Genomic DNA, 27,848 nt, shown 5'->3' on the forward strand with positions numbered 1-27,848 from the left:
TATACTTTCTTTTGTAATTTAGTATATATTTGCTGTGAATGGTCATTTGTAGTTGTATTATATTTGTATCTTATTGTATCTTTTAAATATGTTAACTCATGTAATGCTTGACAACACTGCTGCTGTGAATGAATAATTTCTCAATGTGGGATGAATAAAGTATCTATCTATATAATCTGTCATTTTAAGATATAGACAAAGCATACATATGGAGTTTCTGTTCTTCTGCTGTCTGAAGCTCTGACTGCACATGGACAGGAGACACATACACACAGGTATACATAACCAGACCGATTTGAACATTTCTTTCTATCATGTCCTAAATCTTTGGATTACTCAACACTTTAACAACATGGCAGAGGCAGGCCTGTCTAAAATACAGTGACCTCTGTTATTGTGTGTTTCAACTATTCAGATAATCTGACACTAAGCGGTGGAAGCCTCTGGCAATACGAGTTACACCCTTAAGACACGTTCTTAAGCAAGGCCCAGGAAACTCCCTACTGATCCCTGCGCTGCTGTTACAGCCATCACCATGGGTTACCATGTTTTAAATGCAACCCCAACCTAACATCATAGATGCAGGAGCTGTGAGAGACAGGTATTGTCCAGCACAGTCCAACACAGTATCCTGTCTTAGCTCCACTGTAGTTGGATGAGTCAAGTTCCAGAAATATTGATCGTACATTTCCCATTTCACAATAAAATCTCAGTCTGCGCTGCGCTCCGGGTCTCAGAGGTCAGAACATCCTCAGCTTAAATACAACTTCTGACCACGAGCTTTGAAGGTGCAAACAGAACATTTGAATGAAACCTTATATATCCTATATATATATATATATGTATATAAAAGGTTTCATTCAAGTTTTGTCTTATAGGCTACGAAAGTAGCTGCTTCTTCTGGGTTAACGGATTTGCCAAGTTTATAAGAACACTGACTTTGATAAGTGTCCATTTTATAGTAAGAGATCAAAATGTTCAATTTCAGAGGTGTGTGCATAAACCCCATCTCTTTTAGATGTCTGTTTTTAGTGGTGTCCAAGCCAAAATAACCCTAACATCACTATGACATCATCAGGGTTATTTCCTCAAATTTAGGAAATCTTCTCCAGAGCCAGAAGACAAAGCAATGTTTTGGATGATACTCAATCTGATCATTAGCAAACCGGTTTTAATATATAGCCATATGAAATCGGCTTGCCCCTTTATGGGTTGTAGGTGATCCCAGGACAATGATCAAAGCCTCCTGCATTCCTTTAGTCTGAGACAGATCTAAAGCATGTTGAGTGTTTGCTTGACTCATGTCATGTTCTGCTACTTACGTGGAGTCCTGGTTAAAGGAGGCGCAGCCGAACTGCAGCCCCGGTCCGTCCCCTCCGCCGGGCCCCGCTGCCTCTCCGCCGGGCCCCGCTGCCTCTCCGCCGGGGCCCGCCACTCCGCTCTCCATCCCGATTCCCAGCGACCTCCTTCCCTCACACACACACACACGCACACACACACACGCGCACACACACACACGCGCACACACACACACACACACACACACACACACACACACACACACACACACACACACACACACACACACACACACACACACACACACACACGCACACGAACTTTATTTACATGTAGCCTATTTATAAGTCCTGACCTGCTTTAATATTTTGAAATCAGGACTTGTGTTTGTTATAGAGTCTATATGGCGCGTTTGACATACTGGGTGTTTCTCAATCGCGAGGATGCTGGCTTGGTAGTCGCGTACTTCCAAGTCACTTCCTTCCTTCGGAAGTGCGCCGGAGTCTGATGAGAATATTCGTTGTGGCCAAACGGCGGTACTACACTTCCTTTAGGTTGCTGGGCCCGGAAACACTTTTCCACATTGACTTACATGGGGAAAGAGTGGTCTGTAAATCGTTGGATCATTTTTTAAAAACTAAATAAACAACCCAGTATGAACACTTGTATAGCCCTTATTAAAAACATTCGTTCCTCAAGTTGTAAAAATGTGCTAATAACGTTATTCTGAGAGTTATTTCCAGAGCCATATAATAGAATTATAATAGATATAATATAATATAATCTATTATATGGCTCTGGTTATTTCCCTCTGCATTATGAACGCGCATCTAACCCACGGGACCGCGCTGCCCGGCACGTTCATGTTACGTGTTCAGCACTACATGAGTTTCTCTTTACCCATGGATGCACAATAACAACGGACCATATGGCCTTACTGCCAGCCCACGGAGCTGTAATAATGGATATATTGCACATGTTTGCTGTAATTCATCATTTGTCAAATATTATACTACATGGGCTGTATGATGTACATTTTGTACCGTAAATGTTGTATTAAATAAAGTTAATAATATTACCGACGTAGATTAACGTTCCTGTAGCTTCTTATTGCACTTGCAATATAGCCTACCATTAAAAGAGTTGAAGTTGAGTTTGCTATTAGGCCGACTATATATTAAGTCGTCATATTTATACATATATCAATAAAGATATGTGTCAAAGCTCTAATCAAATTAACAGTTGTATTAATTATAATTGTATATATATATATATATATGTATATTGCCTGTGTTGTATATGTATACACACAAATGAACAACCTTGTGTTTTTTCGAAAGTTTTACAAGTTGTATTGTAGTGTTTATTTTAGTGTTGTTTTATTCTTATCCACATTTTGATTTCAGAGCACAGCACAGGAGAATGCTGGGCACAACATCACGCTCAACAGTGAAGCTGGCAATGCTGAACAAAACCAGTTATAATATTTATTCCGCTGAAAAAGTGAAAGCTTTACGAAAATGTAATTAAAAATACATAAGCATTTCAGGTAGAAATTAGCATTTTATATAGAAATTCACATATATAAGAAATGAAACCTAAAAGAGATGTTAACACATGTATACCTCTGATGGCTGGCATAGTAGAACTAGGTGAACAAAAATAGTGACAACAAATGTTAATACAATTTATATAGATTAAAAGGTAATATAATAATGATTACAATTATTCTATTAAAAAATCCACCAAACATTATCAACAGGAAAGCCCTCTGAAGGCATGTTGTGGTTTGAAAAAAGTTGAGGATGGGGTCCAGACAGTTCAATCAGGAGAGACTTTAAGGAACATTTATTGACACATATCTTATGATAAATGTTAAGTCTTTGGCGATTAGACCCCGATCCTGAAATGGTATATCTAAGAGGGGAAATGCAGCCGTGAGCATATCGGGAACCCCCCGGGGTCTAGACACTGGTGATGATGATGCTGAAGATCTGGATTTGATGAGGAGATGGGATGAAGAGGAGGTGTGATGAGGTCTTTGGATTAGCTCTGGTACTGGATGTGATGAAAGGAGGTGGATGGGGGGAGGCGGGCGGCAGCATGAACACCTGGAATCACAGCTGACTGCAGGAGAGAGGAGAACCATTTTAAAGATTGTAATATTGTCAGCAAGACATGAACATATATAACCACTATCATTCAATTCTGTAATTGCAGGTTTGTTAGCATGATATTTCAAACATAAATGGCCTGTCTTAGTTTAAAGCCCACTCACCATATTTATATTTATATATATATATATATATATATATATACACACGGTTGGTATTTAACAACAAGGGGTGTTGTAGTGTGTGATATTGGTATTTATGGAAACATTTTACACCATTCCTTCAAGTATTATACGTTTTAGTTACTTGTGGGCTACTTAACATGAATAATCACAGTTACTATCCTTTTACTCCATCACATTTCAAAGAGAAATAGGCTATTGTTATTTTAACTCCACCACAGTAATCCATCATCAGCTTTACTTTTTAGATAAAGTTTTAACTCACAATTGATCATAACAGGCTTCAACATATACATTTTTATATATTACCAAGTGGTTTCATGTACAACCCACACAAGTATCATGCTAAATGAAGCTCTGTTGCTTGGATATCACTAGATCCTGATGTCAGCGTAATATAAAAGTACATAACCATTGATGTGTAACTTAGCATAATTTACTAGCTAGCCGCTAGCTGCTAATTGCCGCCTCGATAATATAAATCCAGTACCAGGCAGCCAGGGTCATCAAAATCAATACTGACCCTTGGAACGTCTCAGTAGTATTTTGGTGTCATAATGTGTGGAGATATAACTAAGAAGAAAGGTGGGTCGCTGCGGCCCCCTTGCATTCTTCAGTACTTCAGGATGATAGTGGCCGTTTCTCAATCTCGAGGATGCTGGCTTCCAAGTCAATATTTCAAGGATGCTACGTCATCGAGTGCCGCCAAAGTACTGTTCCAATCTCCAGCATACTTGGAATTCCACCGAGGCCGTGTCCTTAACATTTTTGAAATTTCGAGGCTGCACATGGGTAGACTTTGCGTCCTTAAAATCCCCACAATGCTTTGCGCACAGACCAATTTCAAAAACCCTTGCGGAGAATGGCTGAACCGACGCAGCACACATTGAAATGTAAGTACACTGAACAAAAATATAAATGCAACACTTTTGTTTTTGCTCCCATTTTTTATGAGATGAACTTAAAGATCTAAAACATTTTCTATATACACAAAATAACCATTTCTCTCAAATATTGTTCACAAATCTGAAAAAATGTGTGATAGTGAGTACTTCTCCTTTGGCAAGATAATCCATCCCACCTCACAGGTGTGGCATATCAAGATGCTGATTAGACAGCATGATTATTGCACAGGTGTGCCTTAGGCTGGCCACAATAAAAGGCCACTCTAAAATGTTCAGTTTTATCACACAGCACAATGCCACAGATGTCGCAAGTTTTGAGGGAGCGTGCAATTGGCATGCTGACAGCAGGAATGTCCACCAGAGCTGTTGCCCGTGAATTGAATGTTCAGTTCTCTACCATAAGCCGTCTCCAAAGGCGTTTCAGAGAATTTGGCAGTACATCCAACCGGCCTCACAACCGCAGACCACGTGTAACCACACCAGTCCAGGACCTCCACATCCAGCATGTTCACCTCCAAGATGGTCTGAGAGCAGCCACTCGGACAGCTGCTGCAACAATCAGTTTGCATAACCAAAGAATTTCTGCACAAACTGTCAGAAAGCGTCTCAGGGAAGCTCCTCTGCATGCTCGTCATCCTCATCGGGGTCTCGACCTGACTCCGGTTCGTCGTCGTAACCGACTTGAGTGGGCAAATGCTCACATTCGATGGCGTCTGGCACGTTGGAGAGGTGTTCTCTTCACGGATGAGTCCCGGTTTTCACTGTTCAGGGCAGATGGCAGCCAGCGTGTGTGGCGTCGTGTGGGTGAGCGGTTTTCTGATGTCAATGTTGTGAATCGAGTGGCCCATGGTGGTGGTGGGGTTATGGTATGGGCAGGCGTATGTTATGGACGACGAACACAGGTGCATTTTATTGATGGCATTGTGAATGCACAGAGATACCGTGAGGAGATCCTGAGGCCCATTGTTGTGCCATTCGTCCACGACCATCACCTCATGTTGCAGCATGATAATGCACGGCCCCATGTTGCAAGGATCTGTACACAATTCCTGGAGGCTGAAAACATCCCAGTTCTTGCATGGCCAGCATACTCACCGGACATGTCACCATTGAGCATGTTTGGGATGCTCTGGATCGGCGTATACGACAGCGTGTTCCAGTTCCTGCCAATATCCAGCAACTTCGCACAGCCATTGAAGAGGAGTGGACCAACATTCCACAGGCCACAATCAACAACCTGATCAACTCTATGCCAAGGAGATGTGTTGCACTGCGTGAGGCAAATGGTGGTCACACCAGATACTGCCTGGTTTTCAGACCCCCCCAATAAAGCAAAACTGCACGTTTCAGAGTGGCCTTTTATTGTGGCCAGCCTAAGGCACACCTGTGCAATAATCATGCTGTCTAATCAGCATCTTGATATGCCACACCTGTGAGGTGGGATGGATTATCTCGGCAAAGGAGAAGTGCTCACTATCACACATTTTTTCAGATTTGTGAACAATATTTGAGAGAAATGGTTATTTTGTGTAAATAGAAAATGTTTTAGGTCTTTGAGTTCATCTCATGAAAAATGGGAGCAAAAACAAAAGTGTTGCATTTATATTTTTGTTCAGTGTATGTAGTGGCGTAGAACATGTGTTGGTAAATATGTTACTTTGTTACATTTGTTATCACCAAAAATGTGTTCCGTGAAAGTAAAGCAAGTTCATAATTAGATAGACGTCGTGAGGTATTTATTTTCGGTACAGTTTATGTTGAAACTGTTAGAGAGAGTGGCACACTTGTTAGCCTGTTCCATTCTTCTTCGTTTTCCGAAGCCGTGGCTTGGAAGCACACTTGCTTCGTTTCTGAAGGAAGTGACTTGGAAGTACGCGACCAGCCATTATCCTCGAGATTGAGAAACGGCCCCTGACTCCAGTCCGACCTTAAACACTGCACCTGGCTTGTATACATGCTCAGTGTTCTACAATAAAGCTTTCCTGTAGTAATTCATCCATTTCAGCATCTGGTCCGAATAACATAATAATATAAAAGCACAGAACAAAAGTTAAACCGCATACATAAAAACACGTTTTAGTAGAATTTATGGTATAAAAGCTGCCACAACCCTGATGACATTATCAGAGGTATTCTTTGGGACACCGTTCTATACACTCTAAAAACGAATGCAGGCGACCTTTCACCTCCACTTCATTAATGCATGGTTGCAAGATAAAAATGTGAGTTAATTGATTTAGATAAACATTTTAAGTTGCAAACATTCATTTATAAGTTGTGTTGACGTAATAATGTTGGTAATTACATCAACTTAATATTGTGTGTAATTTGAACTCTGATTTCTGCGTTAATTGGCTTCAAACTAAATTCAAGTTGTAGTAAGTAATGCAATTGGCTTGATAACTTCATTGTTCTACACCTTGAGTTAAGGATTTCAAGTCCACTCCCACTTAACATGCCTGGACAAGTTCCCACAGTTAAGACAAATAGAAATATACAAAGGACATTTTAAGGTGAGTGTCGTCTTTTGTCATTAAAATACAGCAGATAGCCTTGTAGTTGCACTGTATAGGCAACACTAGCAGCCTTTGAACTGTGAATAGTTCTGTGAGAGGATACAAAGTATAGAGGCTACTGTGAGAGTACAAATACTTTGGTTACTATAGTGATATCGCTTTTTATTAAAAATGCATCTCGTGAAGCAGATCAAGGACATGCTTCTTGAGGTAGGATCCTTATTTAGAGTTGTCATTGAAATGCAAGTTGTTGGCAGTCACCCATTCAGCATATATTCATTTAGGTCATTTCTCTTTTTTTCCTTTTTCAAAAATAGCACAATACAATAGAAGTACGCAGAGAACTATAGCATCCGCTGCCTTGTCGTGTGCCTCGGAGAAAAGGAAGAGGACCTTTTCAAGGAGTTTAGCGACGTCATTAAAAATCTTGAAATCAAATAAAATCCACGGGCCCAGTGACACAGGACAAAAGCACTGCTCTCTAAGTTACATTCTGAAGCATATTGCACTTTTGGCCACACCCCAATCAATAGTATCTTAGCAGCGTTCAGCATGGATGGGTGTTGACAGCAATGGCGTGGGGAAAGGGATTGTGCAACATGTGAAAAGTGGCTTCTGCTCTTCTCTTAACCAGTTCACATGTCGTATGGAACCTGCTAAACAGATGAGAAGGGACACTAACACGTGCACGGTTGGGATTGACCACATCTGTCCACATGCATTCAAACACTAGGCAATGTACTCAAAAGCACCTCTGTGTGTCTTCAGGACCACGTTGCCATGACGACACACACATGCAGACTCAATAGGTGAAAACAGTACCAGCGTTGCTTTAGCAGCTGGTAATAATGGCTCTGAATTCGCTAAGAGTGACAGTTTAAAAAGTATGCACCTAATTCATTATCTCTGATGAGCTAACCTATTATTTAATGTGCTTCAAAAGGACATGAGTATGGCCTTCCTCAGTGACCGGTCCACCCAGGATCTGACCGCACGATGCAGCCATCGAGGTCGAGGGAAACAAATGAAAGAGCATTCTGCGTTAAATGTGTTCGTACTGTTTGAAACAACGACTGTCGGCAGTGGAAACATCTTTGTTACATCTTTTGTGAAATGGATGTGAGATCTGCAGACTGGCGGCCATTGGGAGTTTGATCTGTAGTTTTACAAACACTTTACAGATGTTACATATTTGCCTCTGGTTTTAAATCTGCAAAGGCCTCTAACCTCATGTGATGGCAGCATGTATTAGCTGTGTCCCCGTGTCCCACGGTAATATGGCTAATGCGTTTATTTATTATTTGTGGGGCAATTTAAATTTGTGTTATTTATCTTTTTTTTCAAGATTGGAATGAAGCTCAGCGCAAGTTCTCTCAGGAAGACGGGGTGTGATACATTCACTCCGCAGCTGCATATAACCAGCTCATCACAGGCGTCTCTTTAACCTATTACATTTCACCTCATTCTCCAGCAGCCAATCAGCGAGCTGCAGCCAAACTATAAAATGGTTCTCCTCTCTCCTGCAGTCAGCTGTGACTTCAGGTGTTCATGCACCTTATCATAGGCATGTGTCAATAAAGGTTCAAGCTAAATGAAGTCTCTCCTGATTGAAACATCAGGTGTTGAAATAAACAACCGCAGTTCAAAATAAAAGAGAATTGCCTAATATTTTTGTTGTGGAATCAATTCATTTCTTTAAAGGCAAAAACATGAAAAAGATAAGAAAAAAAACTACTGAGCACAATATATTTGGAGCAACTTCATTTATAAATGGTTGTCCACTTAAAAACGTGTGTTCACAATGAGGGTAATTAAGTACATACAACTTACAATTCCTTTATCATTAATCATTAAGGAAGAGGTAATTAAAAAGCCTTCTCCCCTAACTCAAATAACTGTGTTGCTTTAAGACAATTTCATTAGAAGTTGTCTTAACTCAATAAACATCGATGCAAACTGTTGCGTTGACTTTCATTGTTGAGCCGAGCCATCTGTTTCAGAGTGCAGGGTGAGTCGTGTGTTCAGACACTAACATCGATGATACCGATGCATGCGTTAAGCAGAGCGACCCTTAAGGAGAAGGTCAAATAGTAGAAGTACGGCAGTGCAATAGTCAAACAGAAATAGAGTCATAACCTAAAGAAATACATGAATATGCAGTCGGACAGCAAGAATACAGCGAGTACACACAGAAACATGTAAAGAACCAGTAACTACAATTCATTGTCTGACCTGTACACTCTTTATTTACTCAAACATCACAAACAAATGTGCTTCCAGTGTTTTCCAGCTTCTCAGCTGCAGGTATGTGCAGCCGTGTGATGGTGATGGGTGTGGGTCTCTTCTCAGCTGCAGGTATGTGCAGCCGTGTGATGGTGATGGGTGTGGGTCTCCTGCTCTGGGGGTCTTAGTGCTGCAGGTATGTGCAGCCGTGTGATGGTGATGGGGTGTGGGTCTCCTGCTCTGGGGGTCTTAGTGCTGCAGGTATGTGCAGCCGTGTGATGGTGATGGGTGTGGGTCTCCTGCTCTGGGGGTCTTAGTGCTGCAGGTATGTGCAGCCGTGTGATGGTGATGGGTGTGGGTCTCCTGCTCTGGGGGTCTTAGTGCTGCAGGTATGTGCAGCCGTGTGATGGTGATGGGGTGTGGGTCTCCTGCTCTGGGGGTCTTAGTGCTGCAGGTATGTGCAGCCGTGTGATGGTGATGGGTGTGGGTCTCCTGCTCTGGGGGTCTTAGTGCTGCAGGTATGTGCAGCCGTGTGATGGTGATGGGTGTGGGTCTCCTGCTCTGGGGGTCTTAGTGCTGCAGGTATGTGCAGCCGTGTGATGGTGATGGGGTGTGGGTCTCCTGCTCTGGGGGTCTTAGTGCTGCAGGCAGAGGACACACAGTTGTACTGATGTGGTGCCTTAAAGGCAGATTACGGCACAGTGTTGGACCATTATTCATAAAACACATTTCTCAAACATCGATAGGTTCAACTGATTTTAAGTACGTAAATAAGACTATTTCTGTCAAACATATTTTTAGAAATTATAATACAGTGCACCAACATGTCCTCCAAACTGCTTCTGCTTTGAGGATAAGAAAATCAGATCCAACATAAGTAGGCTAAGGCTAACGATAACAATGCTTTATCTGACTTCATTAAGCTTGCTTACTGTTATTGGAGCAGTAAGTAACACACTTTACAGAGACCTAGGTCGGTTAGTCACTAAATCACAGATTTACTTTGTACCTTAAAATCCCAGATCACCAAGGCTCCATCCAGACCCACACTGCTGTATCTCTCCACTTTGGCTTTCTCCCCAGACACAACACACAGCTGTCTGCAGACACAACACAACACATGCACACGTATTACAAAAGCAGAACAAATAGTGTTTAATGTTGTTGCAAAAAAACCTCAAAAACATTGATTTCTGGAGACACCTTAACATCAGTAACAGTTTGAAGTGCAGCTGTATGTATTCTAAATGAGGTTGCTACTCCTGCATTAATGTGGTTAAATATTAATTTCAAAAAATATATTTCAACAAAACTAGTTAAAAAAAACACATGGAATATTTAAAAACAAATAACTTTCTCGACAGGAAGAGGTATAACTATTTTACAAAAAAAACGTCCCCAGAGTTCGAAACTAATAAATGCCTCGGGACAGAGCTTTTATGTAGCATATATAGAATCATGTAACATAATCATAACCCCTAGTCCTAGCAATTGAGCAACACTAGCAGGCTTTGTGTGACAAAAGGCCCGCAGTCTGCTGGGTCCAGAGCTACAGAATAGTTCCACTTCAGTCTAAACCTTCTCAGTTTGGGTTCGGTCTGTACTTTAATGGAAAGCGTTGGCCCTTACGTGATGCTGTTCTGGTGAAGGGTCCCCACTTCGTTGGTGTCGTCGTCAGTGGCCCTCTTGTCCAGGTTCTGGAAGTGCTGCATGGCTGTCAGGCTGCCTTTGGAGGACTGCTTGGGGATGTCCAGCTTCTTCACAAACTCCAGAGCACCTGGACCCTTATAGCTGAACTGGTAGGGGCAACAGTCATGACCCTGACCAAATCACATAAGGATATGGAATCATACGAATGTTTAAGGGAAAATTAAGACTTCATGAACTTTAAATGATGTGTTTTTAACCAAGAAAAAGACAAAGCATTGGGAATAGGGAAAGTTGTTTGAATATATTACAGTAATGCCACTATCACAACAATCACTTCAATAGTTCATTACCAAAAAGGCTAACTAAAATTCCAAATGTTTCTTCCCTTCTATAAGGACGTAAAATATCAAAGCACAAAAAAGATATATTATAAATGGGTTTTTGTTGCTCTTTAAGAGCAATTTGGCAGTGGGGTTGTCCAGGATCAACGTGCTGCCCGTTCTTCCAACAGGGGTTTTGAGCATGTTTTGGCTGTTGCTGAGTTGAGAGTGCTGGCTGTTTCCCATTGTGCTGCCATGGGAACCGGTTTGTGGCTGAGTCTCTTGACCACCTCAGTGGGGGCCGTGTTGAGTTTGCCGATTGGACGTTTGTAGATTTCTGGCTCTATTTTCTGCCAACATTTGGACAGGTTGTTGCAACATGGCAGAGCTGATGTAGAGTATCTTTGACATTTCTTATGTAAAAAGCAGACTGGACTGGGACTAGTGTGACTTCAAATATATATGTAAATATGTAATATATATGCTTTCTATTTCTATTCACCTGTTTTGCTGGGCCCACCTTCTTAAATTGCTTCTCAAGTATCGGGGTTGCTGGAGATGTGGTATGGAGCTACAGGCGGCATATTCAGTGTACACGCTCAGGGAATGAGTGGAGGTGTGCACAGTACTGTCCACACGAGGCGTTATAACGGCGCTCATGGGTTATTATGACCGTGTGTAGGAGGCGTATCTCGAACAGAGGAATGCCGCGAGCTCTGCAGGTTATTAACCGATAGGTTAAAACCAGCAGGCTTCTGCAGGGAGCCCTGCTGTCTACTTAATCAACAGATTAGTGGCAGCCGGCTTAATTACCGGCTCTGCTTCCTCGGAGGCTCTCGCGGAGCAGACCAGGAGCCTCACTCCCCTTTGACTCGCCGCCGGGAGACCCTGTCTCTTGAGTGGTGGGGGAGCGGAGACGTGGGACGGAGCCCCTGCAGCCGCCGAAGGGCGAGTCTGATGCCGAGGTGGTTGATGTGGGCGTCTCTCCTCTTGCGGCCTCCTGTGGCCCGTGGCCGGCGTGGACGCTGCTGTTGCTGCGGGTGTTGGTGCTGCTGTGGCAGCTCAGCCGGCTGGAGCCAGCTGTACATGCTGGCGAATGCCGTCTGCCTGTTCCGCGGCCGTCTTCATGGACTCTACCATGGCGTGGAACTGGGGTCCGAACAGCCTGTCCGGGCTGATTGGACGGGCTCTGTAACAGACGCCTGCTTCCGCCAGAGGTGGCGCTGGATCTGTGTCACCCACGCGGAAATCCTCGCCTGGGAGACAGCAACGGACGCGCACAGAATGAGTGCCGTGCTGGCCGCCTTGCTGATTTCCTCCGCCTCGGTGGTGGACCGCTCTACCAGTGTCCCCACCGAGTTGGAGAGCCGCGCGATGTTATTCGCCGCCGCGCTGTGGTGACGGAGAGGGGAAAAGCATGTTCGGCCGCCAAGCTGGCACCCTGCTCCGACTCGGTCTCCCCCGTCCGGAGGAGAGGAGGGAGGGGAGAACCGCACGGTGAACCGTGGAGGGAGGCGGGGCAGGAGTTGCTTTTCTTCGGACTCCTGCCCGGCACTCGGCCCCAGGGACACGAGGCCCCATCCGTGGCTCGTAAGCCTGGACGGGCCAATCGTCCTCCTCGGCCGCAGCAGCAAGAGCGTCCGCTCTCCGCTTCCTGTCGCCCGAGGGGAGACGGGCGCAGTGTGTGCATGCTACCTGCTGGTTTAGAGCCGCGTACGCGTGCTCTGACCCCAGGCAGGATTCGCATACTGCTTTTATCTCTGCTGGTCATAACTCATTATGAACCCAGAGCCACATGAGGGACAATCACGGACGCAGTTGTTGCTCATGATGATTCTCAATTGCTGTGCTTCAGTAACTGTGCTGGTTTGCTGAAGAAAAGAGGGAGCAGATTGTCGGGCCTCCTTCCTATTTATACTGGAAGGAGGCCCGAGGGTGGGGCCCACCTTGCGGGTGGGCGTGGACTACAAGTGTTTCAGTGCTGCGCGGGGGCGCAGGGGGATTACCCAATAGCGATAGCCTTAGAGGGCGAAGCCATATACGAAATAGAACCTGGCCCTCAGCCCCTTTCTCTGCAACTGGCTGCTGGACTTCCTCACTGCCAGACCCCAATCTGTACGGGTCGGCAACAACACATCAGGCCCCATCACACTGAGTACAGGGGCCCCCCAAGGACGTGTGCTCAGCCCCCTGCTCTTCACCCTGCTGACCCACGACTGCACACCCACCCACAGCTCCAACCACTTCATCAAGTTTGCAGATGACACAACCGTGGTGGGTCTCAACAGCAACAACGACGAGACCCACTACAGGAAGGAGGTGAACCAGCTGGCCACGTGGTGCATAGACAACAATCTCTTTCTCAATGTGGAGAAAACAAAGGAGATTGTTGTCGACTTCAGGAGAAACGACACCCAACACCCCCACCCACTGACCATTGGTGGTACTGCTGTGGAACAGGTGAGCTGCACCAAATTCTTGGGGGTGCACATCACCGAGGACCTCTCCTGGAGTAACAACACCACGTCAATCACCAAGATAGCCCAGCAGCGCCTCTACTTCGTCCACAAACTGAAGAGAGCAGGAGCCCCCCCCATCATGCTCTCCTTCTACCGAGGCGACATCGAGAGCATCCTCAGCAGCTGCATCACGCGGTGGTTCGGAAGCTGCCTGAGCAGGAGGTCTGGTTACCGGGACGGGTGGCGCAGTGGTCTGTGCATCTGACCATCAGATCAAGGGGGGTGCTGAGGAACTCCAGTTCGAAACCCGCTCCTGCCCCCACTGCGTCAGGCCGTTGTGTCCTTGGGCAAGACACTTCACCCGGATCTGCTCCTGTGGGTATTGTCCGCAGTACATGTATAATACCAATGTGTATAAAAGCGCCTCGATGACTTCGAGGCGTGAAGATGGACGGTGTGGCGCAGTGCGCTGTGCAATGATCATCAGATCAAGGGGTGAAACCCGCCGCTGCTGCGTCTGTAAAGCCGGTGTGTCCTTGAGCAAGACACTTCACCTGAACTTGCTCCTGTGGGTATTGTCCACAGTGACCATTGCATGTATGATATGTGTAATGTGTGTATCTGTAAAGCGCTTTGAGCACTGGAAAAGCGCTATAATAAATGTAAGGAATTATTATTATTAAGCTGTACAGCATCGAACTGCAAGACCTTGCTGAGAGGATCATCGGTGCCTCAGTCCCATCACTTCTGGACCTCTACAACACCCGCAGAGCATTAGCCGCATTCACACCGCTTACTTTGCAGCTCTTAGTGCCCCGGCACTTATTACCCCAGGGCACTAAGTACCAATCGCGTTCACACCGGAGTACTTTTCCCTGAGGGAAGATTATGCAAATGAAGTCGCTGACGTCACTTCGTCTTCTTCTGCTTTGGGTTTACTGGCAGGCTGCAAACAACTTCACGGCGTATACTGCCGCCCGAAGTCCCCGGCCGGAAGTCCCCGGAGTTGTGGACTGGCTTCTGCCACAAATACAATGGCGGCTTCACAAAACTTTTCAGAGTTTTACGGGGCGTGGTTTGCAATTCGCCCAGCCAATCAGAACTGGGGCACTTTTTCCCCCCAGGATAGTACCACCTCTCAGCAGGCACTAAGAATGGGGGTAAAAGTTCCAGGCACTAAGTACTCTTTTTGGTGTGAACGCAACATAAGGGGTACTAACGGAACTAAAGGGGAAAAGTACGGGTAAAAGTACTCCGGTGTGAACGTGGCTATTGTGGGTGACCCCACCCATCCCTCCACCTGCCGCTTCACCCTCCTGCCTTCAGGGAGAAGGTTCCGCAGCCTGAGGTCGAGCACCACCAGACTAAAGAACAGTTTTTTCAACCAGGCTATCAGGAGGCTGAACTCTCTCCTCTCTCCCTCCCTCCCCCCTCTCCCCCTGCCCCCACTGGACTTTAACACCCCCACACACTCAGACACTCAATTCCAGCACCAAAAATTCCTTTTTTTTTTACGCTTTTGTACATTCGTAAAGATATTGAAGTGACTGTTATTTTATATATATTGATTGTTGTTGTGTTTGTATCTTAATGTGTGCATATAAATGTGTTGATTGTGTATATATAGGATATACATATTTTATACATATTTGCTTAATTGTATTTTTGTATTCGGGATTGTTGGAAACGTTATTTCGATCTCTCTGTATGTACATACAAACTGAAAGATTGACATTAAAGTTGACTTTGCACACACACACACACACACACACACACACACACACACACACACACACACACACACACACACACACACACACACACACACACACACACACACACACACACACACACACACACACACACACACACACACACACACACACACACACACTCACACACACACACACATACACACACAGGTAATAGTTACCGCAGCAACTAGCTCCGTGGGGCTGACGTACAGGACATCCAGCAGGGGCAGGCGGTTGTTGGTTAGCATGGTGATCCTGGAGGTCAGAGACAGAGTGGTGGAGCTTGTCAGTTAAACACATTGCATCATCTGGTGAAATGGTTCTTGATGGAGTTTTAGCCATTGAAAATCAGACAGAGGTTAACATTTCAAATTGTGAAATTTGCTCTGGTGAGTTTGTAAAGAAGCAGATTGATGTTGGAATATGTTCTAGTCTAGACATAAAGTACCTGTTACAGAGTACCAAGTTTGTCACTTGATACTCTGTAACAGACTTTCTGAATATTAGTATGAGTATTAGCAGATGTACTCACTCTTTCCCCTGGGCGGCATCAGCCACAGTGATGCTGCTGTTGTGGGCCGTCCAGGCCAGCTGGTCTCCGCTGGGGGAGAAGGTGACGCCATGCACCCAGCCTCCACAGTCCTTATGCTCCAGCAGCACCTCTCCAAACGGCATCTTGGCCCCCCAGGCAGTGGGCCCAGGCTTGTCCTCAATGTCCTTGATGTAGGTTGACAACACCCTGAGAGGTGTGCAGACTGTTATTGTCAGCTGGGCTCAAAGGCTGGGTTGCATAAAGTACTGTCAGACCTCCTGCTCAGGCAGATCTATTTATATTGTTTGATATCATTGAAATATGAATGGGGATTGTCCACAGTATTGAGTATGTAAGTCGCTTTGGATAAAAGCATGACATGTAATTAATGTATTGGAAAAGCTGAGAGTTAACGATATGTGGATTTTATACAATTCTGGAGCTGTCTTTTTCTGCCATGGTCTTAATTGAACCTAAAAAAGGGAAAATAATAAAAAAAAGAAATATCAAAGATATTATTAAATACTCTTGTAACAAAGGCTACCACTACCTGCCTGCTTCTGGAAGACGTCCGGTTGCAGGAAATTAAAATAGATAATATAAGATCAGCAAGGGGAAAGGACAAACACAGTCTGTTAGCAAGGCCCCCACAGCTGTAGACATAAAGCTCCTTATACTAAGACGAGTTAAATGCAGAGTGTAAATGTTACTGTGTGTTTTGCACTGTGAATGTGTGAAGATTTCAAGTTGGTCTGACTTGCATCCTCAAATTCCAAACGGGATCAAAGAGTGCTTTTATTGTTATCTTGTTTATGTCATCGTTGTCTGAGCATATTTGGATTCGTTTTGAATGATTTATTTGAAATTGAGTGTTTACTGTTCAAGCTAGTTATTATTGCGGTGGTTCTTAAGGTATCTGATGGTAGAACTAGACTCCAGTATCAGAGCACTGGCGGGGGTGTCACCTGCAGTGGAAGTCTGCAGAGCCAGCAGCCAGCAGGATGTTGTTGGGGTGCCAGTCCAGACTCAGGACGGTGGAGCGAATGGACTTCTTGATATGCTTACTCAGCCACCTGCAAAGGAAGGAGAATGATGACAACCTGTAAACTAAATGATTGGCAAACATCAATGCAATACATGTATCAAGGAAGAGGTCAGAGATATATGAACAGTTGTTGTGTTTTTCTATTTGTTTCTGTAGGTTTCTGGATGTGACAGTACAGTAATTGTTTGACTTTGTTGTATCCTTTTCTTAACTTATTGACAGATATCACTTTTCCTGAGATCAGACACTACTGCGGTAAATCATCTTGATCCTCAAAATCAATATAATCTCAAGTCTCTGGAAGAGGTGGAGAAGTACTCAGATCTTGTACTTGAGTAAAAGTAGAAGTACTCAGATCTTGTACTTGAGTAAAAGTAGAAGTACCACAGTGTAGGAATACTACTGTTACAAGTAAAAGTCCTGCAATCAAAATGTTCCTCAAGTAAAAGTAGAATATAGTGAAAGTAGCGACAGTGAAAGTAGTCGTTGTTTGATTGGTCCATTCCAGAATAATATATATGATATGTGTTATAATGATTGATCATGAAAGTGTTCTCAAAGCTGGTGAAGATGCAGCTAGTCTGAAGTACTTTGTAGACTGCAGGGTAGCTGGTGGAGGTGCAGCTAGTCTGAAGTACTTTGTAGACTGCAGGGTAGCTGGTGAAGGTGCAGCTAGTCTGAAGTACTTTGTAGACTGCAGGGTAGCTGGTGAAGGTGCAGCGAGTCTGAAGTACTTTGTAGACTGCAGGGTAGCTGGTGAAGGAGCAGCTAGTCTGAAGTACTTTGTAGACTGCAGGGTAGCTGGTGCAGGTGCAGCTAGTCTGAAGTACTTTGTAGACTGCAGGGTAGCTGGTGAAGGTGCAGCTAGTCTGAAGTACTTTGTAGACTGCAGGGTAGCTGGTGAAGGTGCAGCTAGTCTGAAGTACTTTGTAGACTGCAGGGTAGCTGGTGAAGGTGCAGCTAGTCTGAAGTACTTTGTAGACTGCAGGGTAGCTGGTGAAGGTGCAGCTAGTCTGAAGTACTTTGTAGACTGCAGGGTAGCTGGTGAAGGTGCAGCTAGTCTGAAGTACTTTGTAGACTGCAGGGTAGCTGGTGGAGGTGCAGCTAGTCTGAAGTACTTTGTAGACTGCAGGGTAGCTGGTGAAGGTGCAGCTAGTCTGAAGTACTTTGTAGACTGCAGGGTAGCTGGTGGATTTACTCCAGGTGGAACTGAAGTCTGATTCAACACTTGATTATATTTCACATCATTCATCCACATCTGTAGAGTAACTGAAGGTATTAAATACATGTAGTGGAGTAGAAGTACACCATGTACCTATGAACTGTAGTGGAGTAGAAGTACAAAGTAGCAAAAACGTACGGTAGCTCAAAATTGTGCTTACAAGTACTTGAGTAAATGTACTTAGTTACTTCCCACCTCTGGTCTCTGATCATGGTGAATTGGTCATGTGTTGCTCACCAGTCGTTCTCCTTCTCGAAGTAGCAGACGGAGATGAGGCGCGCTCCGCTGCCCAGGGCGAACTTGTTCTCCAGCGGGGACCACCTCACACAGGTGGCTGCACGGTTGATGCGCACCAGCACCAGGGTGGGCTTCCACACGCCGTCCTTTAGGGTCCACACGTAGGCGTTGCGGTCAGAGGCACATGTGACAATGCGGTTGGATTCTGGGGCCCAGTCAATGCCTGTGGACATTATTCTGAAGCTCCATTCAAGTGTCAAAGCATACATTATGCAATGCTTTCTTTCTAATCATGAATTTAACTTCATGTCATTAACAGTTTTTATTATTCAGACACCCTAAAATCAAATGTGCTTCCTTAATTGTGGATATCAATACCAACATGTACAGTAGTCAAATAATTACATTAGAATGTAAGTTTCTCTTACTGGCTGTCCAAACTCTCGTGTTTGAAACTGAGGGAATGGCCATGCCGTGTTTCACGGTATAGACGAATACAAGCACCAGAACCCTTCCAATGTTTTCTCTTGTAATATGAATTCATTATCATTTTCCTCAGACTAGTTTTTCTTAAATATAACGGTGTGATGCCAATAAATGTTCTAGCCTATCAAATCATTATTCCCAAGTAAAAGAGTTAACTTTCAGTCCCAAATTCTTATCACATTAAATAAAAAGACATTTGTATACATCTCGTATTATCTCTCTCAAATGAATGTTCATATCAATTCATATCCCATCAATCCTTGTGTGTTAAAACAGAAACATACGAGTCGTAGGAGAATGGCAAGGGGCAAATGTCCAGCTGCACCTTTACCCCCGGCCTCGTCACTGTTGGAGGAGGGATACAGTACCTGTGATCCGCCCACTGTGCTCAGTCAGCTCGTGGATCTTGGCCCATTCATTGCCTTTCTTTTCATAGATGTCCACCACATTGTTGTTAGGACTCACTGCAATCTCTGTAAATAAACATGTATGCCCAAATGTTAGGCTTTTGAAATGTGATGATACTCATACAAAAACACTGGGGTAGTAAATATGACATCGTTTTTATTTAAAGGTGGGGTAGGTAAGTTTGAGAAACCGGCTCGAGATACACTTTTCCAAGGAATGCTCTTAACATCCGATAGCAATGAACATCTGAAGTGCTTTGACAACAAATCCATAAAACATGTCACCTGTGGAAGCCGTGGTACTGTAAAAAGCACGACCAATCATCTGAGCCGGCCCGGCTAAAGTAACTGGATGGACTACCTGCCTGTCAGCCTTCCATCTGGGCACACACTTATCTCGTGCCCTTATTGGTCATGTGCGCGTCCGTGTGTGTTGGAGGAGGGGCTCTGTGAGGAAGTGGCAGATTTTCTCCGGCTGTGTATTTTCAAGTTCTAGCGCACTGGAGCTGGTTTCTCCAAAATTACCTACCCCACCTTTAAGGAGAATGAATGTGCATTGTGATGACCCATATTCAGGGTGACAAAATTGACAAAACAGGGTTCTTCTTATGTTAATACACAGATATGCCATGTCATTTAGCCATTCATTATTCATTTTGCAATAGTGGAAATGTCACATCCTCTGAGGAGCATGACAATGTCATGGTAATATGCCCAGTTACATTTTCAATCAATCGTTTATTTTTTAGAATACCTAATATGACATTTGTGTCAAGGGTCTTTATGTTGTGGACAGCATACGGCACCTTTAGAGGATTTAACACCTACAGAAGCTAATTTAAATTCACAGTTTTCATTTGTGATTATTCTTAAAAACGCCTGAAAGGTAAAAGATTAATCCTCTGGGGAAAATGAAGTACTCAGCGATTTTGCATAGATACTGCACATTACATTTTGATTCTTAATGGGTACAGACCTATAGCTTGATAATTCCACCAGAGGAAAGTTCACGTCCAGAGAAATCCTCAGTATGGGGACCTAGACTCCTAGATATGACGTACAGGACCAACCCTGACGTCTGTTTATCTCCTTTAAGGACATAGGCTGCTTGTTATTGTTCCCATTCTGTGACCGGTCAACACTAGGTCACAGATGGTCTGTTGTTGTGGGTGCACTGGGACACTTCCTTCTTTGTTGTTTGTGGACTCCAAGGTATGACATCCTCGAGGCCATAGGTGACGGACGCAAGTGACTCAGTGTGCCCAACTGGTTAAACTATCTTATCAAGACATGTTGATGACTCTGTGAAACCAGTTAAATGGGCTAACGAGAGAGAGGCGCTCCAGAGTTGACGTGGCAACTAGGGGTCGACCGATTATCGGCCAGGCCGATTATCGGCCAGGCCGATTATCGGGGCCGATATTCATCATTTGACCGATTATCGGTATCTGCCTTTTTTTAATAAAATTGCCGATAACACTTTGGCTCTGATGCGGCCGTTTCTCTGTCTGCAGTCACCACTCTCTGTACACGAGCAATGTCCCGCCCACAGCGCTATCTGATAGGCTATTACTGAAGTGTCAATCAACACTGAAGATTTTCCGGGCGAGAGCCAGCCATAGAGGCGGGACCTTCTCAGATTACAGGCAGGTGCGAAGAACGCAGACACAGATAGAGATGGCAAATCCGGATCATTTTATGGACTCGGAGTCTTCTGAGTCAATCATTGAAGAGATCCGGATCATACGAGTCATTTGAGTCATTTGAGTCATATGAGTCAGCATGACCAAGACCGTAGAAATCCTACCGGTGAAACCGAAAAGTTGTTGCATTTAACCAGCATATTAAACTAACGTTACATTAACCTCCGCTACACAGTGTCTTTTGCTTTAATAAAACATGTGTGTGTGTGTGCATTTTAAAAAATAAGTGTTTTGCATTATATGTATATAGTTATTTTAATATGTTCCTGTACTTAAGCTAATTTTGCACAATTGTGTTTTCATTTAATAATAATAATAATAATAATAATAATAATAATTGTATAATTACATTTTATATATTCTAACTGTTTTGCAATTTTCTATCATTTGTTTCTTTTTGTGTGCCATGTTCAAAATAAACGAGTTTCCAAGTAAGATCCTTATTGGAAATGCAGATATTATTACAGGAGACTGTTGCACAACATGACCATTTTGTTAGAAGTCTACACTGAAACTTAATTTAGAGCCGGAAAAATCGCGGGATCCGTGAATCCAGGTCAATGATCGAGAGAGACCAGTAGCCTACGAGGACTCAGAGCCGTAACATATAGCAGGCAGCAGATCCAGAGATCCAGCAGACTCGTCCCCATGCACGAATCTACAGCAGACTCAGCCCCTCCTCCGGCTCGCACGGCTCCCGCGAGTCCCACGGCTCCCGCGAGTCCCACGGCTCCCTCGACGAGTCGCAGCAGACTCAGAGATTTGCGGACTCACGGCTCACGGCTCACTCACGGCTCCCGCGAGTCCAACGACTCACGGCTCACTCACGGCTCACGGGACTCTCGCGGGAGCCGGAGGAGGGGCTGAATTTGCTGTTGATTCGTGCATGGCGACGAGTCTGCTGGATCTCTGGATACAACAACGTTGTAATGTGATTGTACACGTTATAAAGAGAGTAAAGAGTGACGCAATTTATAGTTTTAATTGTTACGTCACATCAGGTGTAGGACTCAAAGGACTCGGGTTAATCGAGAGGGAGACTCGTCACGACCGGCTCATTACTAGGATCCGGGTTAATGATCCGGATGAATCATGACTCGCCCATCTCTAGACACAGACAGAGGCAAGCAGCAGCGCTGAGCGGCAGAGCCATACATGTGTTTCGAAGGTAAATCAGTTGAAAGCCGAAGTTCAATAAACATCCCAATCCCCTATGCTGAAGTTGCAAAAACAGCACGATCTATTGATTTAATTCTATCAGCTTCCCAGTTACACAGGGACGCGGGAAGTCAGTCAGCGTGCAGCGTCTTGCAGCGGAACTGTGGTGCGGAGGAGGGGCTGCGAGTGAAGCCTCGCAGTTTTTCAGGTTGATATGTGAAGCTCATTAGCTAGCCAACATGTATTTAGCAAATGTTTAGCAAAATATTAGAAGTGAGGCTACTAGTCTAACTTTAGGTCTACTGCAATAGCCTCACTTTTAATAGTTTGCAAAACATTAGCTAGCATAGTGTTTTGCAGTTGCTAGCAGTTTATTGGGATTGTATGCTAGACAGACAGGCATTGGTTTGATATAATAAATTAAGCATTATTGTTAGTTAAGCATGTCAGCCTGCTGCCCCACTTCTTGTCTCTCTAACTCATTGCAGATGGCTGCACTAAAGAAAAGGGCACAGAGAGGAAACCAGTTGTAAGATGTTTTAAAAGTTCATTAAACATAATATAGGCTATGCTTAAATGCATTTCAAAGAAGTTGTGTTGGAGTTTGTGTTATTCTACATTTTGACACCAAGATTTTCTGATTTTACTGCAAATGTATATCGGTTCCAAATATCGGTTATCGGTCTCCTTGATTACTAATAATCGGTATCGGTATCGGCCTTGAAAAAGCCATATCGGTCGATCCCTAGTGGCAACCACCCGTGCAGTCAGACCGTGACTGTGTGACTTGTGATGTGAATCCTCCGGCCGTAACTCCAAATAAACCTCCAGTGTTTGACATCGAAGCTCCTGCTCTACCCTGTCTCCTTCCTGAGTCGGTGACTCCCACTGCACTGCTACACAGACGTTTCCATAACAGGGACCATGACCATCCATAAAGGAGTTGCATGAGGTTTGGCAATGTCTTTCAGTTAGTTGCTCCACTTCAAAACCACACACACACAGTGGCATAACAATGGACTCCAGTGAACACTATTACAGGCACTATAGAGCACGCACAAAAGCACACACACACACACACACACACACACACACACACACACACACACACACACACACACACACACACACACACACACACACACACACACACACACACACACACACACACACACACACACACACACACACACACACACACTACAAAGATGTAAAATATTATTTGACCAACTATGTGGAATTTATTGGCTACATATTACACAGATGGGGAAGCAGGGAACCATCCAAGCTGTGTACAGTAAGGATGGGACGTTGTTGACCTCAACTGATGGAGTGTTAGGGCGTTGGAAGGAACACTTTGAGGAACTCCTGAACCCGACAACTCCGCCCTCTATGTTAGAGGCAGAGCTGGAGTATGACGGGGGATCAACACCAATCTCCCGGGGGGAGGTCACTGAGGTCGTCAAACAACTCCACAGTGGCAAAGCCCCGGGGGGGATGAGATCTGCCCGGAAATGCTGAAGGCTCTGGGTGTTGAGGGACTGTCATGGTTGACACGTCTCATCAACGTTGCGTGGAAGTCAGAAACAGTACCGAAGGAGTGGCAGACCGGGGTGGTGGTCCCCCTTTTTAAAAAGGGGGATCAGAGGGTGTGTGCCAATTACAGAGGCATCACACTACTCAGCCTCCCCGGGAAAGTTTACTCCAAGGTACTCGAAAGGAGGGTCAGGCCGATTGTCGAACCTCAGATTGAGGAGGAACAATGCGGATTCCGTCCTGGTCGTGGAACGACGGATCAGCTTTTTACTCTCGCAAGGATCCTGGAGGGGGCCTGGGAGTACGCTTATCCGGTCTACATGTGTTTTGTAGACTTGGAGAAGGCGTATGACCGAGTTCCCAGGGAGTTACTGTGGGAGGTGCTGCGGGAGTATGGGGTGAGGGGGTCTCTACTCGGGGCCATCCAATCTCTGTACTCCCAAAGCGAGAGCTGTGTCCGGGTCCTCGGCAGGAAGTCGGACCCATTTCCGGTGAGGGTTGGCCTCCGCCAGGGCTGCGCTTTGTCACCAATCCTGTTTGTATACATGGATCTGATTTCGAGGCGTAGTCGTGGGGGAGGGGGTCTGCAGTTCGGTGGACTAAGGATTGCACCACTGCTTTTTGCAGATGATGTGGTTCTGATGGCTTCATCGGTCTGCGACCTTCAGCACTCACTGGATCGGTTCGCAACCGAGTGTGAAGCGGCTGGGATGAGGATCAGCACCTCCAAATCTGAGGCCATGGTTCTCAGCAGGAAACCGATGGACTGTCCACTCCAAGTAGGGAATGAGTCCTTACCCCAAGTGAAGGAGTTCAAGTATCTCGGGGTCTTGTTCTCGAGTGAGGGAACAATGGAGCGTGAGATGGGCCGGAGAATCGGAGCAGCGGGAGCGGTACTGCAGTCGCTTTACCGCACCGTTGTGACGAAAAGGGAGCTGAGCCAGAAGGCAAAGCTCTCTGTCTACCGGGCCATGTCCGTTCCTACCCTCACCTACGGTCATGAAGGATGGGTCATGACCGAAAGAACGAGATCGCGGATACAAGCGGTCGAGATGGGTTTCCTCCGCCGGGTGGCTGGTGTCTCCCTTAGGGATAAGGTGAGAAGTTCGGTCATCAGGGAGGGACTCGGAGTTGAGCCGCTCCTCCTTCGCGTCGAAAGAAGCCAGTTGAGGTGGTTCGGGCACCTAGTTAGGATGCCACCTGGGCGCCTCCCTAGGGAGGTGTTCCAGGCACGTCCAGCTGGGAAGAGACCAAGGGGTAGACCTAGGACCAGGTGGAAGGACTATATCTCTTCGCTGGCCTGGGAGCGCCTTGGGACCCCCCAGTCAGAGCTGGTTGATGAGGGGAAAGGGACGTTTGGGGCTCTCTGCTGGAACTGCTACCCCCGCGACCCGACCACGGATAAGCGGGAGAAGATGGATGGATATTACACAGATTATGCAGCAGCTATAACCATAAAATAATAATTAAAATACCACAAACATGATATTGATACATACAGATTATGCACATGATTTAGCAGATTTAGCGTTTGTAGAGAGAGCAAATTCCGAGATACGTTTTTGCGCCATATCAGTTACTTGTGTTGTTGTGCGTCACGTTAAAAGTAGCCGACTAAAAACTAACAAAAAACTTTGTTTCCCCTCCTTTTTTATTTTTCTTCCCTGAAGCAAAATGATTTATTATATAGTTTTAAATTCTCATTTGAATAAAAATATATCATATGAAATATAATCTCAGGCACAATGAAATGAAATCAATATATATAAAATAAAAATAAAATAAATGTGCAGGCAGGGGAGCTCCGCTCCGCCTGCCTGACGCTAGGGGGTGCTGCAGCGCCCTCAGCACCCCCCTCAGCCCCTGCTTAAAGCGAGCTCCGCGCTGTAGTGGAAATACGCCATAAATCCCTCTCGTAGACATCCTGCTGAACACACAGACACACAGCTGAGGGAGGGGATTCAGCTAGCCGACTGTATGGGGATGATAGGTTGGGACGTGGGCGGGACGTTGTCAGGAGTTCAACGTAAAGCCAGCCCACATTTTATAAATGTCGTCATGACCGCAGCAAATATGGATCAGCTCTGTTGTACCCCACGTTTTTAGAGATGTGGGTAAGGAGGAAAAGAGAGTGTTTTATTTTCTGGCACTTTGTGAGTCTCCTTACACATTAGGGACACATATTTATGTATAAAAGACATCAACAAGTGCATTTTGCATAATAGGCGACCTTTATTGCTCATATGCTAACATCCTTAACTAAGATGGAAATATACCACCACAAGTTAACATCAGTAGGAGCATGTTAGCTAGCACTTAGCTCAAAGCTGTGCTCAAGCCTCACTGGCTGTGAGACTTGGGATTTAGTTGAGACATCAAAGACCAAAGTCCACCAACAAACCAAGTGACTAACTGCAAATAAAATAGTCTTGTTGCTTTTGTTTTCACGCTTTAGTTTCACAAAAAGATATTGTTGGCAAACAGCAACCTGACTTTCTTGTTGAAATCAAATTACGGTAGGTCAAATTTAAAGTGTGTATAAAAGTAATCTGCACTTCCGTGTGTAACTGTAATGCAAAGTAAAACACCGAATAAGACATCCTGGAACTGAAGTGCAGTCAGATGCGTGCAGTCAGGCTCTTTGACTCCATTTCCTGCATAGGTAATCAGATTCCCTGCGGTTCTCCAGACAACATTAATGAAATTAGATCAGGGAGAAAATGTATCTTCGCTCTGCATTGTTAGTATGGTCCCACCCACGAGTGCACCCATCATGGAAAAAGAACACAGAGGCATGTGTAACTGTGTTGCTGGTCACCTACGGGTTCTGTCTTTGTTCCAGGAGTGGCAGGAGAGTGGCTCCAGTCCAAAACTGTAGAGCGACATGTCTGAACAGAAGGAGGCTCTGGAATGCAGCACTGTTACTGCTGAGCTGCAGATGTGTTGCTGCAGGTCCCAGGGCCAGATCAGGGAGGAGGAAAGACAGATCATTAGTAGAGAAACATTTTTAGAGACAAAGCACCGCTCGTTTGTAGTATTTGGGTTGAGAAATAATGTGAGGAGTGAATTCTAAAGCAATAACAATAAAGTATACGTATAAGACTGTCATGCTCCTATTTAATCATAACACCTTAAATCCACCTGACTGGTATGGCTTACTTTGATACATCCACTTTACTGGCACTGAGTTCCCTGTCTGCAGCCACTGTGAGCTGCTCGTACTGACTGTAAGATAATGGCACACCTTTACCAGGTGTGGTGCACACGGTGCACACACTGGACTGTCACGTCTGTATGCTGTGCCCTCTAACAACTACCTGGATCGTACAGGAAAGAAACTGTGCACGTGTGCATATGAGCACATTCCAAGTGTTAGTAGGGTGTTTGCCCTGCCTCGTCAAACAGATTGGGACATACTGTTTTCCTAACCACCAGACCAGATGGAATGCAAAAAGCAGTTTTACAAGTGATCAAAAACTGAGTGAGCTGATTAAATGTAATAAAACAAAATGTGATGTTATGACCTACTTTTGCTCTGTGGTCAGGTTCAGTTTGTGGGGCTGCTCAGAGGTGCAGGGCTGTGCTCGTGGACTCTGGGCAGTCGACACGAATGAAGCAGTGCGACTGGTGAAGGAAGTGACTGTGTTATTACAGGAGGGAGGGGAGAAATGTGGGTGTGTCTGCTGATAGCTGTTGAGCAACAGCCATCATGAGCAAAGGCCTGTACTACGAAGCTGGTTCAACCTAACCTGGATGTGTTTGAGTTAGCCGGTTGGAGATGGGTCTGTCTGCAGACCGCAGCAAGGAGGCGTTTCCTATAGGGGCGTTTCCTATAGGGGCGTTTCCTAACTTTTTTTATCCAGCTGCTTTTATAAATCCTCGCAGAAGAAGTCATTGTTCTAGTGATGGGAATTCCGGCTCTTCTTGCTGAGCCGGATCATTCGGCTCACCAAGAAGAGCCGGCTCTTTCGGCTCCCAAAGGGCTCTTCAGTTTACCACATATTATACCTTTTAATTAAATCAAATGTAGCCCTGTTTTGACTAATGATTTATATGTGTACACATATATCACTTAAATCACTTAAATTATTCAAGACATC

The 27,848-nt window shown here is 44.9% G+C and overlaps 2 protein-coding genes across 5 annotated transcripts in view; both read right to left on the reverse strand.

The window, feature by feature from the left end:
- Positions 1-1,468, reverse strand: part of wipi1 (WD repeat domain, phosphoinositide interacting 1) — a 31,299-nt gene extending 29,831 nt beyond the window's left edge. For all 3 annotated transcript variants that reach the window (XM_034089045.2, XM_034089043.2, XM_034089042.2), the window contains exon 1: positions 1,323-1,468. Coding sequence is in view for 2 of the 3 variants with exons in the window: in XM_034089043.2 (XP_033944934.1) it covers positions 1,323-1,447 (125 nt within the window). In the remaining variant the exon portion in view is untranslated. The remainder of the gene's footprint in view (positions 1-1,322) is intronic.
- Positions 1,469-2,661: 1,193 nt separating this feature from the next.
- LOC117451496 (actin-related protein 2/3 complex subunit 1A-A) lies at positions 2,662-27,403 on the reverse strand. 2 transcript variants are annotated; one of them, XM_034089822.2, is made up of 10 exons: positions 27,277-27,403; positions 26,571-26,694; positions 19,313-19,417; positions 18,459-18,681; positions 16,920-17,027; positions 15,955-16,161; positions 15,602-15,677; positions 10,869-11,059; positions 10,249-10,339; positions 2,662-3,426 (listed from the first exon to the last, which is right to left on the reverse strand). In XM_034089822.2, exons 2-10 carry the CDS (start codon positions 26,632-26,634, stop codon positions 3,346-3,348), a joined length of 1,146 nt encoding a protein of 381 aa, XP_033945713.1. In that variant the 5' UTR covers positions 26,635-26,694; positions 27,277-27,403; the 3' UTR covers positions 2,662-3,345. The 2 variants fall into 2 exon arrangements, with proteins under 2 accessions (XP_033945713.1, XP_033945714.1); XM_034089823.2 differs by lacking the exon at positions 2,662-3,426 and adding an exon at positions 9,791-9,880 and having other exon boundaries at positions 27,277-27,400.
- Between the last annotated feature and the right edge of the window lie 445 nt (positions 27,404-27,848).

Source organism: Pseudochaenichthys georgianus, chromosome 8, assembly GCF_902827115.2.
Source record: "Pseudochaenichthys georgianus chromosome 8, fPseGeo1.2, whole genome shotgun sequence".
NCBI classification, from domain to species: domain Eukaryota; kingdom Metazoa; phylum Chordata; class Actinopteri; order Perciformes; family Channichthyidae; genus Pseudochaenichthys; species Pseudochaenichthys georgianus.

Coding starts and splice junctions, on each gene's coding strand:
- LOC117451496 (XM_034089822.2), bottom strand. CDS start 26,634: ATGTCGCTCTACAGTTTTGGACTGGAGCCACTCTCCTGCCACTCCTGG. Junction 18,682..19,312: donor GCACAGTGGGCGGATCACAG/GTACTGTATCCC, acceptor TAATGTCCACAG/GCATTGACTGGGCCCCAGAA. Junction 11,060..15,601: donor CCACGGAGCTAGTTGCTGCG/GTAACTATTACC, acceptor TGATTTGGTCAG/GGTCATGACTGTTGCCCCTA.